Raw genomic sequence first — 17,018 nt, forward strand, 5'->3', positions numbered from 1 at the left:
TAGTGGGTCCCCGCCAACATTTTCCCTAATATGTCAAAAGCAGTGGAGGCCAGTCGCGTGCCAGAGTAAACAGAGTTCTAAAAACTTTTCTCCCCTCCTTTTATTTATTTGGATTGCACTGGTCTCCATTCTTCCCCATGTGTGCCTAGGGTTGCCTCTAAAGAGCATGGCCTGTGCCAAGCACCCCGTTTCTTCACGGCTTACGCCGAGCTGCCTGTGGGCCCATGCCCACCTGGAACGGGGGACATGGGTGGAACGGGATTCTAAGACAGAGAGACTACCCCTGGGTTTCATTGACATTTGGAGATTTTATTTTTAATCTTTTAAACTAAAGTTCAGAGTGGTTTCCATTTCTTCTCTCTCATTCTCTGACAGGATCCGGAGATCCTGAAGACCCCCAAGAGCACAGCAGGGTGTCCGTCCTGAGTGAGTACAGGGAAGGAAGGCATCTCCTCTTTAAGGATGAGTCTCACAGACAGCATAGAAACCCCTTTGGTCTGTGGAGGTCCCGCTTCAGCAGGCAAAGCTTTAATTTCAAGGCCTCCTGATTTTTCCTTGGTGTGTGCTGGGCTCTAGCGGGACAGTCCGAGGTTCCCTCACCAGGAGCAGTGCAGGCAGAGGTTCCCACGCCCTGACTTCTTCATCACATTTTCAGGGAAGGATACGCTCTCAAGAGAAAAATCAGCTAATGTGATAACACCCCTTCCAATGGGACCACCCCAAACCCTCCATGGAAGGGCCCGTCTATGCTCTTCCAGCTCCACTCCCACCTACTCCGCTCTCATTGCCCAGTTTGCAGCCCAGTTCATGGAGTCTCACAGGAGGAGGAAGACAGAGAGGGGTGGAGGTCTGGGGTGAGGGGACCACCATAATTCTCTCAGGGAAATCCATACTCACAAAGTTAGTGAATACTGAGGCAGAAAGAGACCTTAGAGATTATCTAGTCTGACCCTCTGAGGCCCAGAGAGCCTGAGAAACTTTCCCAAGGCCCCACAGCAGGTTAGTGACCAGCTGAGACTAGAGCCCAGATTTCCCGATCACCAAGTCCAGTGTTCACTCCCCTGCCACAGACGGCCTTCTGACGTGTTCACGGGCAACCCTGGGCCAGTGTCACAGAATTGCGAACTGGGAGGAACCCGGATGATTATCTTAGCACTGGCCTCCCTAGCCCTGTGGGTACTTGTGAGGATCCATTTTCCTGTAGAACATTTTCTGTGTCCACCTTGATATCAAAAAAGATGCCACACAGTGGACCCGTCAATCTCCCAACTTTGCAGGTGTGAAAAGTAAAGCGGTCAGTCCAAGACCCCGAGCTGGCACATAGCAGAACCTGGACCGGAACCCAGACCGACTGACTAAGCTTTTACATTCTGCTGTCCTTGTGCTGGATGAGGCACAAGTGGTGATGATGGGAGACAGACGCTGATGCTGGTGCCGGTGACAGTAAGGACAGAAGCTGACCTCTGCCAAGAGCTTGCTCAGTGCCAGGCACATTCTTACGCCCCTATGGAAATGTCCTGTGTGGAATGTATGCTTGTGATCCCCACTTTCTAAATGAGAAAACTGAGGCACAGAAGGGTCAGATGTTAACTTGTGCCAGGTCACAGAGCAAGTAGTAGGATGGGATCCAAGCTCAGGCAGTCTCAGTGTTAAGGACTACTCTATACTGATCCACTCTAAAGTTACCTTGAAGGCTTCGTAGGCAGTTCTTCTAGCCCTCCTGCCGCACCACCTCTTGCCTCCCAAACCTTTTCTCGCCTGCTTAGGAAAGTGACACTGAGCCCACAGGCTGGCCAATTTCATTTCCATCAGCTGGTGCCTGTGCTGTCCCCATCGGGACAAGGACGCAACAACCCAGCCAAGCCAGACCCGTGCACACACACCCAGAAAACGTCATCTCACTGCCTCCACCACAGTGGGGGACAGCTGAGCTTGGGGTTTCTGGCACTATCAGTTCCCCTCCCCTCATTCAGACTATCCATCTCTCCATCCTTCACTTTATGCTAAAGGCACTGGGCTAATGCCAGAGAAGATCATGTGTAAAAACCAATCAGGCAGAGAAGAAAAGCCATCAGCTAAAAAGCAGAGAACCCAGGTACGCCCTGGGAAGGGCTCTGTGTCACCTTTTGAGGCCCAGATGACTTTTTAAACTGCTTTTCCTTCCTAATGACAGTGTCAGATGCCACTTTTTCAAGAACTGGCTGGCTAGTACTCCAGGCTATCTCCTTCCCTGTCCAGCCACTCTTCCCAAGCAATCTTGGAATGCCACCCACCTGGCACTGCTAAGGCTGGGCCCCCTTCCTCTCCTCCAGGTGGGAAGGCACATTCCCCCAAAGGAGTGGCCACAGCACCCAGGGAGTAGGTTTTAGGCCCAGATCCAGGTCCAGCATGTCCTAGTGCACCTGGACTGCAGCCCCCGAACATCCTCCCAAGTACCTAACTGGTCCTACCTAGTATCTACTAGTACCTGCCTAGTCCTACCTAGTACTATGGATGCACAGGGTGTGGGACGTGCATGGACTTTGGGGTTAGGGAAACCTGGATTTGAAACCCAGCTCTGTCAGTCGCCAGCTGCGTGATTGAGGGCAAGTCATTTGGCTTCTCTGGGCCTTGCTGCCCTTCTGTCAGGGGTGCCTGACCTGCAGGGCCCTCAGTTTTCCCACTCCCTGACTCCACCATGAGCAGCTACGCAAGCAGTCCTATGGGGCTGACCAAGACCGAGCCTCCCACCCAGTCCCCTGGGGACTAAAACCAGGCCTGGCCACTCAGGCAGGCCAGTCAGGCAGCTGCAGCCACTTGTTTTAAAATGCATTTTCTTAAAATACTTTTAAGTTGAGGGGCTCAAACATTTATTATTATTTATTTATTTGAGACAGATTTCACTCTGATGCTCAGGCTGGAGTGCAGTGGCATGATCTCAGCTCACTGCAACCTCTTCATCCCGAGTTCAAGCAAGTCTCTTGCCTCAGCCTCCCGAGTAGCTGGGATTACTGGCATGTGCCCCCACGCCTGACTAATTTTTGTATTATTAGCAGAGACGAGGTTTCACCATGTTGGCCAGGCTGCTCTCGAACTCCTGACCTCAGGTGATCCACCTGCCTTGGCCCCTCAAAGTGCTGGGATTACAGGCGTGAGCCACAGCACCTGGCTTCAAACATTTATAGAACTAACATTTCTGTCTCAACAGAAACTTTCTTTTATCTCTGGGCTATCTTCTTTCAACCAGTACCTGAGACTTTTAAATCTTTCCATAGAAACTCATTGATGAAGCCTAATGCTCCCATCCTGGCCCTTGAGAGACACAGCAGTCCTGCCTGGATGAATTCTTACTAAGAAAATTCCCACAGTCAGTACCAGGGTTCTAGTCCCATCTGTTCCTGACCACAGGACCCCGGAGAGCCGCTCCTGGGGGGCTCGGTTTCATCACTGGTGGAAGTGGGGGTGGAACTTCACCGCTTAAAGTTCCTTTCCAATTGCTACAGCCCCAGGATCCTGATGAAGTAAGGCGCTTGGAACTCCCCAGTGAGAGCCCAGCCCTTCAAAGCCCCTGTCTCTGAGGGACCCACTCACCTGTTTCTATTATGGACAAACAGAGCACTTCCAGACAGTGTTCTCAACTTCGTCTGCACATGAGAATTACCCAGAGAGTTTTCTGTTGTTTTTTGTTTGTTTTTATGCCTACGTGGAACTGAGTGGTCTGTAGTTTGTTAGAACTTTCCAGGAGACTCTAATGTGCAGTCAAGGCTGAGAACCATTGCTTCGGGGCCCTTGAGCCAAGAGCCAGGGGTCCTGACCACCACGCTCTTGCATCTCCTGAGCCCCTTCACCCTAGAGAAAGGGAAGGCCATGAAACCATCCAGTGCCATGGCACAGAGGGGAGAGAAGGGAATGAGGCAGCATGTAACTACTGTTACCCCAAAGCATGAGTGGGCCCCTGGGCAAGCTCAGCTACAGGAGATGATATTTCATAACTTCTTAGGCTCATTTTCTCAAATGTTGCTTATTATATGGAAAAAAAAAAAAACAACCCAGGTAGCTTATTATACAAGCAGATTGCTGGGCCTTGTCCCCAGAGATTGATTCATCAAGTCTAGGGCAGGGCCCAGAACTCTGCATTTCACGGCACCCCAGTGATGCAGATGCAGTAGGCCCAAGGCCCCGTTTGTAGCCCAGCACCGCTGACACAGCCCGTGACCCAGGGAGCCTCGGAGGGCTGGCCCCAGGGTGCAGGTCCCAGGAGCATGCCCAGCCCAGCGAACAAAGGATATTTCCATTCGACAATGCTGATGCAGGCCCTCCGGATGGGGTTCTTCAGGGTCAGGCAGAGCAGGGCTCGGGGCGGACGTGTGGCCGTGGTGCTGCCCTGCTTCTTGGGTTTCCCATATTGCTGCCGCTTCCGCTGCGTGGAGCTGACCGTGGAGATGGTCGCGTTGCCAGCGCTGCCCATCAGCTTCGCCTGCCGGGCTGCGTCGATGGCCGCCTGCCAGGACAGGGCGGCCCCCGGGGTGGGGATGTGCTCAGGGGCCAGTCCCGCGGCCGCATTGGCATTCATGTTGGCATGGGCGGGGCGTGGGCTCCCATAGTTGGAACCTGTGGCAAAAGAGAGAACACAACAGTGACCAGACAGAAAGCGGGAGCACTTCTGACACTCTCTGGACCCCAGATTCACAATTTTTTCAAAACCTTATTTCAAGCTATTGCAGGTGGTTAGGAGGCGGCACGTGGAAACATGAGTGTGAGATGCTGAGGGAACAGGGCCAGGATCCTTCCGGTCCCGGTTCAGCTGGGTGACCTTGGGCGCGTCACTCCGCTCTGGTCTCCTTGCCTCACCTTAGGTGGGCAACAGATGAGATCCGTGCATGACAGCACGTGTGGACCTCAGCAGAAACAGATAAAACACAACACATTACCTGCAAATTAAAATACGTATTTTAAGAACTCATGCAAACAAAAGGATATTCATGAAGTCGAATAGAATGACTGTTTAAGGACGGTGAGGAGGAAAATGAGAGTAAGATATGGGGGCAAGGAGGAAGCATAAATGAATGAGTGAGTGAATGTGAGAGGTCATCGCATGAATCAATGATGAAAAGGTACAATGAACTAGAGTATGATTCACTCAACTCTCCGCACCTGGGTTCCAATAAACAAAAATAAATATAATAAAGTGAGAAGGTTGCACTAGAGTAAGGTCACATCCAGCTACCTCAAAGCCATCTGGGCTTTAAGTGTTGGTTGACCAGAAGGAGCTAGGAGAGCTGTGATGGTTTTAAATCATGTCAATGAATCCCTTCACATCTGACATCCCTTTCACTGAGAAAGATCTAGGCCCTCCTCTTGAAATAAGGTCAGCCTTTGGTGATTGTTTTACCAATGAAGTACAGCAAAAGTGACACCATGTGACTTCCAAGGATAGGTTAAAAAAAAAAAAATGCCACATTGCACCCCCCTGTCTCCGGATGGTCGCCCTGGAGGAAGCCAGCCCCCACACAAGGCAGCCATTCAGCCCTGAGCTGCCATGCTGTGAGGAAGTCCAGACTAGCCTCAACAGAGAGGCCATGTGGCAAGAGAGAGTCCTGGCCAGCCCCCAGCCATCCCAGTCACCATCTGACTGCCACCCCAGGAGAGACCCCAAGTCAGGACTGCCCCAAATCAGTAACTTTTTGAATTACTGACCCACACAAGAGCTTCCTGAATTCCTGACCCACAGAGACTGAGCAATAACAGGGTGTCTGCTGTTGTGAGCCACTTTGTTTTGGGGTGATTCATTAGACAGCATTTGCTATCTAGGAAAGGGAGCTGTGAGTGGCAGGGGTTGATGGGGTAGGGGAGAGGGACAATGTCAGGAAGGAAACCTGATTGGAACCAGTGCAACCCAGGGCTCCAACCTGCACAGGGACAGCTGCCCTGCTCCGGTGTCTAGGCAACGAAGCCTCTGAGACTGTCCCTAAGACAGCACATATGCTTGGCAAACACTCTTTGGCCTGTTAGGCTGGACGCCTCGCTCTAGAATCTGTAAGGTTTGCCAAGCGATCAGCTCAGCCTGGCCCAAACCTGAATCTCCCAGAACACAGGTGTGACCTTGAGACGTGGTACCGCTAGTCAACTGGCCAGGTGCCGCGGGATCAAGAAAAGCCGCAGAGAAGAGGGTGCTACTGTGGGCGGTGAGGTTGGCATCTGAGGCCACTTCAGCTGCCCGGGAGACTGTGGCCGAAGGAGCCAAACCAGTTGCACATCCATCACCTCCGAGGCCGCCCACAGTGACCTTTTGTGTTCCATGTGCACAAGGTCTTCCGGGGAAGCCGCTGGGTCCGAAGGTTGCTGGCTCAACCTGATTGATCCCCTCCCTCTCCTCACCTGTAACTAAGACACAGCTGAACACTTGGTACCTCTCCCAGCCACCTCCCCAACTCTTATCTTAGACTGATCCTTCTATGTTTGACCTCCAAGGTAGCTTTGCTCCCCATGTGACCTGCTTTCTAGAACCTATCACCGCCCCCTCCACCCCGTCCCCACAGGAACCTGTGAAGAGCACACGACTCAGCTTAGCCATGTGAACATTTTCACCTAGAGAGAGTCTGCCCCAGAGGCAAAGCCCCAGCAACCTCACCAGATTCCTCATCCAGCCACACCTGAAGTTAGACCTTCCCTGAGCCACACGCAGGTGAGACAGGTGTGGCCTCTTGGGGCTGACCTCCATTAGGGCTGTACTGCAAGGCTGGCTGAGCCTCCCCCACCCACTGTGATGTTTAAGTGACTTAAATAACTTAGCCAAAGCTAATGTGAAACGGCTCTCTGTCCCTTGCAACCAAAAAATGACCTAATATGCTTGGTCGGTGCCCAAAGCTTGGACCTGGTGGGGCTGTCATTTCTGTTGGACTCCAGTCTATATCCTTTCCATCACACCAGTGACAGACAATAAGTTTCAACTTTTATGCCAATTGATTGACATCACTGTCCAAAATGCTATATACTTAAAGGACTCTGAGGATGAAAGATTAGTGTTGTCCACCACGGGCACAAAGGGCAGGGAATGGCATCACTCATGCCACATAGCTACCACCCCTGCATGATCGCAAGAAGACCCTTCAGGTCCTCTTGGAGACCAGCTGGTCAGCTGCCTCCTGTCCCACAGCAGTTGCCACCTGCTCTACCTCCATCTGGCCCCTGTAGCATTACAGCCCCGCCTCCACCCCTCAAGGCCTGGGAAATTGCCTCTCTGCCATACCCAATTCATAGCCACATTCTCAATGTGACACCGACTCTCACCTTACCATATATATTCCCTTCACTTTCCTCCTGTTCTCTGTCCCAGGGATAAACTGCATTAACCAGAACATCAGGCTCAAGGAGGACGTGACACTCCCCACCATGAGACGTCCCATCGCTCCCGTAACTCGTCCCTGTCCTCCCTGCACTCGCTGTGTAGATCCCAAGCCTAAAGTGAGGAAGACCCCAGTAAAGCTGGGACCTTAACCTTTCTCACAAGATCCAGCAGGAAAAGATATAAAGAGTGCATTTGAATTAATAAAGGCACCCAAAGCACGAGAACTGCTTGAACACCCAGCAAGCATGCGTGTCTCCATTTAACACATAAGAAGACAAAGGAGTGTCTGACTCACTAAAGGTCACAGAATGGGCGACGGAGGGTTGCTACAGCAGGCACAGGGCTCACAGTGAGCTGCTAGACTCTACTCCTGTCTCCTCAGCCCTCTCTCTCACACTCCACATGCACGCACACACGTGCTCGTGTACATGGTGACAGACAAGGTGCACACCTCCTCCTGGGCTTCTCCAGGCCTCGAGATACAAGGGGCTGGATTTCTGACCCCAAGAACATTCTTTCTGTTTACTATGATCTCCACGTGACAGCATCCACTACGCCACCTGCCCCCGCAGTAACCTTGGGGCGCCTCTTAGGCAAAAGTGGAAAGCGCCTCTGTTTCCATCTGCTGCACTGGAGCCACGGAGCTCCTGCCTCTTTGGCTTGCCAGGGAAGGCTGGAACTCTAATTTTGCTCCATTCAATCTGTGGTATATAATTTTTTTCTTCCTAGACTCTCTGTTTGGCACTGACAAAATTTAATAGACTATTTTAGTTCCTAGACTAACTTCTCCTTTTCCCTCAGATACATAGAAGCTGCCCTGTCCCCAACTGCTGGCATTCCCAGACCCCAAGTCACTCATCGTAAGCCCTCCTCAGCTCACGCCTCCCCTGAGATGGCGGTACCCAGACCTTAATCTTTGTACTCACCCCCACGCATTGCCCTTAATCTCCCCCTCTCATACAGGCTGCCAGTCCCAAGAGTCCCAGGAGTTTGGGGACAACACTTGGAAAGAGGGCAGGAAGCCCCAGCCTGAGAACACACGCACCACCCAGAAAAGCCGCGTGAGGGGCACCTCCCCGCACCCGGGCACGAGGTAGCAGCTTCCAAGATGGCAGCTGGCTGTGCGGAGCCCCGGGGCAGCTCTGAAAACCACATCCTGGTGAGCTGCCTTCTGAGCCCTCCCAAAACTCCATGGGGGATCTTATTTATATTGTAAACCATTCCCAGAGCGCAAGACCTCTCTGGTGCACACCATCTGGAGAAAGCACATAGGAACCAGCCCATGGGGAAAAATGGAATGTCAACCTCTCCCTAGCCAGAGGCCACGAAAACAGCCTACGCTATTTTGGTCCTGGCAGCTCTGAGCATTGCTGCGGTCCTGTGACATGACGAGGGCCCTGCGCAGGAACGCAGAACCACACACAGGTGACACAGGTATGGCCTCTCGGGACTGGCCACCTCTGGGCCCGGGCCTCCCTTCTCCAAGTAATTTTCCCCCACGCACTGCGGTAGATCCCCACCCTGACCTGAGACATACGGACCATTCTATAGCAACACGGTCTAATACAATGTTTACAGTCATGGAAACGTTCTATCATCCTAGGCTGTCCGATTCCCTAGCCAGCAGTCATATGTGGCTCCTGAGCACTCGAAATGCTCTATGAGTATCTCCGGGTCACCCACAACAGGGTGGCACAACCACCCAAGGCTCCCAGGAGTGGAAAATCCCCATCTCTGGCTCGGTGTTTTGAATCCAGAGTGGTGCCACGAAGGTAGGGCAGGCAGCACTGTGTCCCTGACGGCTTTTGTTAGCACGGAATCACCACCCAATGCAAAGAGATCAATTTTCAAATTAGAAAGCTGATTCAAAGCTCAGGCTCCTGGCTGCCAGCTGAAAGGATGCCACCATTTAAGTCTGCTCTGGCTGTGCCTGACTGGGCTATTTCCACCGATGCTCCTACCCCTGAACAAGGCCCCGAGCAGCTGTCTGGAAGATCAGGCCACATACCAATAGGTAGGTGCCCCCCAGCAGTGACCTAATCCCCAGACATAAGAAAATACTTCCCACCTATCAAATGGCCCAGCTCCCCTGAAGACAGCCTCTGCATCCTCCTCCTGCACCCAGGTACTGCTGCTGGGGACCAGGAGGAAGGCAGGACCCCTGCACAGTCTGGCCAGCCTCGTGTCATTCCGCTCTGCAAGGGTCCAAGTGAGAAGTCCAAGTTAGGAGTCAGTGGCATGTGCTTCCTGGGTGTCCCCTGTGAGTGAGGGACCTGGTGCTGGGGACTTGGACAGTGTTCAGTGATGAAACAATTGTTTTTTTGTTTTTTTCTTTAATCCATCTCTATTTCTGCACCTGATTCAGGGCCGTATCCCAGAAAATGCTCAACAGTTTGCTAACGACTGTTATCATACTGTTGTCATGATACAGATAAAGGTGGACTACAGGGACGCTGTAGAAAGAACACTGCTGGAGTCAGTCCATCCATCTCTAAAGAAGGCGCTTATTCTCAAGCCACGTGCTCTTCTTGGTTCCATTGGATGTAACCATGGGGCAGAAGTTCTGAGGAAAGGGGCGGTGAGGAAGATGTCCATCCTCGTCCAGGCCACTACCTATTTCTTGCCCAGAAGTGCTGCAGTAGCCCCTGCCATTTCCCTCAGTCCACTCTTGGCCATCCCCAAGCCAATCTCCATGCAGCAGCCAGTCACCTTTTAGAAACAGAACTTGTAAACTGGGCCCTGTCATTCCCCTAGTTAGATCCATTCAGAATCCAAACTCCTTGTGACAGTTTACAACACCTGCACAGAATGGCCCTGGCCCACTTCTCTGAGTTCACCTCACTCCCCTCTGGGCCTGGTCCAACGCGCTCCTGACACAGTGGCTCATTTCATGCTTCAGACATGCTCAGTTCTTGCCTGCCACAGTGCCTTTGCACATACTGAGGATGTCCTTCGTGTTCTTCCCTCTGCCCTTTGCTAGGCAATCCCTTCTCACATTTCAGGTCTGGGCTCAGGTGATCCCTCTTCTTCAAGCCCCTACTCCAAAGAAGCAGAACTCAAACAGCTGCCAGTGTTCTCCCCACTTCCCTGCCTCCATGCCACCCTTAAATAAACATAACCAACAGCCCTGGCATTGGAAAGGGACCCCCCAATCAGCCGTGTGTAGGAAAAGGTCTGGGGCGACCAGCCTGCTTCAGCAGCAGTCCCCCTGCTTGGCCTTGGCGCCTTCTGTGAGCACAAAGGCAGGTCACTCCTCCACCTCGCAGACACAGACACCCAGACTGATTCAGAGGGCGAGCAGCCGCCGCCCACACCCAGAAAGGGAAGAACTGCCAATGAATTTCTCGTGAAGTCCTGACCACCGAGCAATCTCTGCACGGCAAAGGAAATGCTTCTCTCAGGCCAACACGTCACCTAGAAGCCCACTTGGCTCTCGCCGTCTGTCGTCTTGCTGTAGTGACAAGGGGCCTACATTCCCTTTAAGAGCACAGCAGACAACTCAGAACAGAAACCGGACTTTCTCTGCCCACTAAAGGCCCAGTGACTAGAAAGCTGGGCCATTAATCTTCCCTATCTATTGCAGTACGAAGATAGCCGGAGGACGTGAACAGAGAGGACACCGTCTCTTGGTCTCAGACGATAAGCCGAGGCCCAGCTTTATAATTGTCATCTGAAGCCCAGTGGCACGCCTCTCTGGAAGGATGGCGTGTGCTGGGCACCATGTGGTGGCTGAGAGGCTGGTAAACTTGGCGGTCTCACCCTCCTCCTACTGTGCCCGCTGGACCGCAGGGGCTAGAGGGCTAAACACAACGGCTCCCAACCTCCCTTGGAGCGAGAAATCCCGACACAACGTTCGCCAATCAAGAACCGAATCAAAACTAAGTCAGGTGCGGGAGGCGTCTATCTTGCAGGGAACAAGCTGGCAGGGCCACGCCAGTGGCTTCCTGATTCCTGGATCATTCATAAGGTGGTGGGATCCCAGAGCCAGCCCTTGGCACAGTGGCTTCCAGGTCCCCCAGCCTCATAATTGTACCTAAGCTGCAGTTTCCTCGGCGGGCCTGTTGTGCAGCGCTATTTTGGGAATCGTCCCACAGACCCAGCCTAAAGCCTGCTCTTGAAGCACTTCCAATTATTGTATAAACCCCTAAATTCCTGTACTGAGTGTCTTTCCTCCAAAAATGGCTGCAGAAGTTTCTGTGACAGGCCTGAACCCTGACCGAGATATATAGACCCGTCTACAGCAACGCTGTCCAATACAATGTTTACAGTGATGGAAACGCTCCATAATCCTAGGCTGGATTACAGAGCCCTAGCCACCGGCCATACGCAGCTCCTGAGCACCCGAACTGCCGCTAGCACATCTGGCAAAATGCATTTTGAATTTTACTTAATTTTTAATTACTGTACATTTAGATAGTCACATATGGCTAGAGGCTCCCACACTGGGCAACACAGGTTGTGCTGTATCAAGAGGAAGTCCTTGTGGGAAGAGCCTGGTGACGAAGAAGTGTGAGAAGTAAGGAAGATGATGAGCAGAGCACTGGATTCAAAATTGTGGGAAAACTTTTTAAAAAGGCAATCGAGAATGAATTCAGATGTTGATGGGTGGGTGGATTTTCTGATCAGGAATTAACCACCCTATGCAAAAAGACATATTTTCAAAGCATAAGAGATTCTAAGATCCAACAAACAATGTAGAAACCAAAAGTCCTTTTTCAGTATCTAATACTCTCACGACATAAATGAGAGATGACTTTCTTCTCAATGGGCAAATGGGGAAGCTGGCATTCCCCTCCAGCCTAAGCAAGAGAAATCCTCAGGACACCCCAGCTGAGGTGAAAACCCGCTCCAGGGTGAGCACCCAGTGGCTTCAGGACGCCCAGCTAAGGTGAAAACCCGCTCCAGGGTGAGCACCCAGTGGCTTCAGGACGCCCAGCTGAGGTGAAAACCCTCTCCAGGGTGGGCGCCCCGTGGCTTCAGGACACCCAGCTGAGGTGAAAACCTCTCCGGGGTGGGTGCCCCGTGGCTTCAGGACGCCCAGCTGAGGTGAAAACCCGCTCCGGGGTGAGCGCCCCGTGGCTTCAGGACACCCAGCCGAGGTGAAAACCCGCTCCAGGATGGGCGCCCAGTGGTTTGCCGATGCACCCGCCGCCGAGACGCATCTGACTGCGCTTCCTCCTACCTGAACTATTTTCACACCATCTCCAGCAGCATTCTGTCATTCTGCCCGCCTTCCTTTCCCCCGCCCTGCTACAGACACAGTTCATGAGAGGTGGGGTGCCCAGAACAGGCTCCATGACCACAGCAGTCAACTGTACTGCAAAACTAGGAGACTGTGAGGGCGCCAGGACATCTGCGGCTCTCTCCCCAGCCCAACTGACCAGTACTCCCTCAAATACAATTTTCTATCCTACAACCCACCTGCTTCCAATGACTGCATGAAGGCAGAAGGCAAAGAGCCTGGAGCACTTCAGAGGCCCAAGCCAATGGGAAAAGCGGAAAAGCTACAGCATTCACACCTGCTAGTGATCCAGCAAACCACACCTGCTCTCTGTTCTTTACAGGGCAGCTGGCCGAAAGAAGATAAAGAAAGGAAAACGAAGCCTCGTAAGGAACCCCCAGAAGCAGATCACCTGCGATGATCTCAAGGCCAACACTGTTTTGGCGAGAGGACCCTGATATAACACCCTTGGCACTCAAGGGCTCTCATATTGACATCAGAGACCAGAAGGAAGAAAACAAACTGAGAGACACACAGCTAAGCCATGGCCTTCAACTAAAGATGACAAATTGCCACAATTTTTGCCATAATAACCAAATGCCTCTTCCACTTATTTCCAAGCATGGAGAGGAGGGAAGTCACGACCTCTTTCTACTTGAACTAAAGCAGTCATCACCACCTGGTGATAGCAAACCTAAATTACAGGCCCTGGTTGAGGGTTAATTCACATTTATTGAAAATCAGCATTTCAACTCTTTTAGTGTGGTAGGAGAGATTACTGAATGGGCAAAAGCTGGAAGCATTCCCTTTGAAAACCGGCACAAGACAAGGATGCCCTCTCTCACCACTCCTATGCAACATAGTATTGGAAGTTCTGGCCAGGGCAATCAGGCAAGAGAAGGAAATAAAGGGTATTCACATAGAAACAGAGGAAATCAAATTGTCTCTGTTTGCAGATGACATGATTGTATATTTAGAAAACCCCATTGTCTCAGCCCAAAATCTCCTTAAGCTGATAAGCGACTTCAGCAGTCTCAGGATACAATATCAGTGTGCAAAAATCACAACCATTCCTATACACCAATAATAGACAAACAGAGAGCCAAATCATGTGTGAACTCCCATTCACAATTGCAAACAGAATAAAATACCTAGGAGTACAACTTACAAGGGATGTGAAGGACCTCTTAAAGGAGACCTACAAATCACTGCTCAAGGAAATAAGAGAGGACACAAACAAATGGAAAAACATTCCATGCTCATTGATAGGAAGAATCAATATCATCAAAATCGCCATACTGCCCAAAGTAATTTATAGATATAATGCTATCCCGATCAAGCTACCATTGACTTTCCTCACAGAATTGGAAAAAAACTACTTTAAATTTCATATGGAACCAAAAAAGAGCCCGTATAGCCAAGACAATCCTAAGTAGAAAGAAGAAGCCTGGAGCCATCATGCTACCTGATTTCAAACTATACTACAAGGCTACAGTAACCAAAACAGCATGGTACTGGTACTGAAACAGATATATAGACCAATGGAACAGAACAGAGGCCTCAGAAATAATGCCACACATCCACAACCCTCAGATCTTTGACAAACCTGACAAAAACAAGCAATGGGGAAAGAATTCCCTATTTAATAAATGGTGTTGGGAAAACTGGCTAGCCATATGTGGAAAGCTGAAACTGGATCCCTTCCTTACACTTTATACAAAGATTAACTCAAGATGGATTAAAGACTTAAACGTAAGACCTAAAACCATAAAAACCCTAGAAGAAAATTTAGGCAATACTATTCAGGACATTAGCATCAGCAAAGACTTCATGACTAAAACACCAAAACCAATGGCAACAAAAGCCAAAATAGACAAATGGGATCTGATTAAACTAAAGAGCTTCTGCATAGCAAAAAAAATTATCATCAGAGTGAACAGGCAACCTAAAGAATGGAAGAAAATTTTTGCAATCTACCCATCTGACAAAGGGCTAATATCCATAATCTACAAAGAACTTGAACAGATTTACAAGAAAAAAACAAATAACTCCATCAAAAAGTGGGCAAAGGATATGAACAGACACTTCTCAAAAGAAGACATTTATGCACCAACTATTAAAAAAAAAAAGGCTCATCATCACTGGTCATTAGAGAAATGCAAATCAAAACCACAATGAGATACCATCTCATGCCAGTTAGAATGGTGATCATTAAAAACTCAGGAAGCAACAGATGCTGGAGAGGATGTGGAGAAATAGGAACACTTTTACACTGTTGGTGAGAGTGTAAATTAGTTCAACCATTGTGGAAGACAGTGTGGCGATTCCTCAAGGAACTAGAACTAGAAATACCATTTGACCCAGCAATCCTATTACTAGGTATATAGCCAAAGGATTATAAATCATTCTACTATAAACACACATGCACACATATGTTTACTGCGGCGCCATTCACAATAGCAAAGACTTGGAACCAACCCAAATGCCCATAAAGACAGACTGGATAAAGAAAATGTGGCACATATACACCATGGAATACTATGCAGCCATAAAAAAGGAAGAGATCATGTCCTTTGCAGGGACATGGATGATGCTGGAAACCATCATTCTCAGCAAACTATCGCAAGAACAGAAAACCAAACACCGCATGTTCTCACTCGTAAGTGAGAGTTGAACGATGAGAACACATGGACACAAGGAGGGGAACATCACACACCGGGGCCTGTTGGGGAGTGGGGGCTAGGGGAGGGATAGCATTAGGAGAAATACCTAAAGTAGATGACGGGTTGATGGGTGCTGCAAACCACCATGGCGTGTCTATACCTATGTTACAAACATGCACATTCTGCACATGTACCCCAGAACTTAAGTATAATAAAAAATAAAAAGAAAACATAATCTGCCTGCCTGAAGACAGAGAGCCCTCCACAAAAAGGAGAAATCCTTCAGGTTGCTGATGTCTGGGGAGCAGGGATGGGGTGCAGACAGTGGGGAAGAATGCCCCAGCAGCCAGGCACCACACTGAGGGAACCCAGCCACTGGCTCAGCCTTTCCTTCGGCTGCTGAACGCCTGAGATGAGTTCAACTCTAATACTTGGGTCCTTCTCTTATTTCCCCAGCAACTCATAAGCTCCTTGAGAACAGGAAACAGTGTTGTGGCCTCAAATCCTAGTACAGTGTTGCCAGGAGGCAGTCAAAACACATTGGCCGCATGGAAGCTCCTTTACAGAACTTTCATTTGGCCTTCAAAGGTTTCTGTGCAGAAGTATATGGGGAAGATGCTCTTCCATTATTTTAAATCAGTATGTTTGCCATATGTTCAATGTATCTATTATCATTGGTTAAATGAATATGTGTTCCTTGTTCCCAACAGGAGGGAAGTCCCAGGAAGCCTGAGCCTTTGTCTGTTTTGTACCACCGTATTCGCAGAGCCCAGGGCAGCCCGAGTGTGGTACGTGCACCGTACCAACGTGCTGAATGAAAGGATGACTCAACATGTATCTGTCCCAAGGCTTTTTTCCCCATAATAGTAATTACTTGGGCTTCAGTCCCATGATGCAGGGGTTCTGTTGCTATGGCCCACTTTATTGGTAGGAGGGCAGAGGCAGAGGGTGAGTACAGCTTTCCCGGGCACCAGAACTAGAACACCGGAGGCAGCGACCTCGCGAGGGCAGTTTTTAGTATTCTCAGTGGCCCCAGCCTCCTTCTGCTACCATCCAAGAGAATGGCTCCCTCAGCTAACGCTCACTCACCCTGCGTATTCACTGTCACCCCCCAAACTGGGCGGGCACCCTCGGGAACCGGTAGGAACTGCTCGCACTCCACCTCGTGCCTCTGAACACCCAGCCTCGTGGGTCACGGGACTCAGTGGGATGGCACAGTGGTCCCCGCAGCAGAAGCTGTCCCTGCTCCTGAGGCTCGGAGCTCACGGACCCACAGACCTGACCCTCAGGGAGGTGCAGCGTGCCCTTCTGTTCTGCACTGTGAGGACGATGAAGCTGTAGCTCCCGCAGCCCCACCTGGGAGGGGGAGGCTGAGCCCCCGACCCCTCCCAGAGCCTCCTGCACTTTGCCCGGGGGAAGCATGGTCTGCTCCCCCTGTCAGGACAGCAGTTCAGCACTCTGGCGGGAGTCGTTAAGAAATTCCAACATGCACTACCCTTCTCAGAAGCTCCCCTGAAAGAAGTAATCCAAGACTCTGGCAACGCTCTGCGCCTGGGTACTCGTGACGGTGTGAACGATACCAGTACCAAACTGGAAATAATCAAGAAGCCCAGCACCAGAGAACTGGTGAGATAAATCAGTGCACATCCACTGACAGAATTTTAGGAAGCCATGAAAACTACATTTTGAAAAATATGAAAGAATATAGAAATTGTCTCCACAGTATCATATTAAGCAAAAACAGGGTCCACAAAAGTATATACAATGGGACCGCAATTTTTTTTCTTTTTTTTTTGAGATGGAGTCT

At 50.5% G+C, this 17,018-nt stretch overlaps 1 protein-coding gene across 19 annotated transcripts in view; it reads right to left on the reverse strand.

The window, feature by feature from the left end:
• CACNA1C (calcium voltage-gated channel subunit alpha1 C) overlaps window positions 1-17,018 on the reverse strand; it is a 639,436-nt gene that overhangs the window by 574,493 nt on the left and 47,925 nt on the right. For all 19 annotated transcript variants that reach the window (XM_025400899.1, XM_025400905.1, XM_025400901.1 and 16 more), the window contains exon 2: window positions 4,260-4,590. In XM_025400899.1, coding sequence (XP_025256684.1) covers window positions 4,260-4,590 — 331 coding nt within the window. The remainder of the gene's footprint in view (window positions 1-4,259; window positions 4,591-17,018) is intronic.

The sequence above is a fragment of the Theropithecus gelada genome, chromosome 11, assembly GCF_003255815.1.
Source record: "Theropithecus gelada isolate Dixy chromosome 11, Tgel_1.0, whole genome shotgun sequence".
NCBI lineage: Eukaryota > Metazoa > Chordata > Mammalia > Primates > Cercopithecidae > Theropithecus > Theropithecus gelada.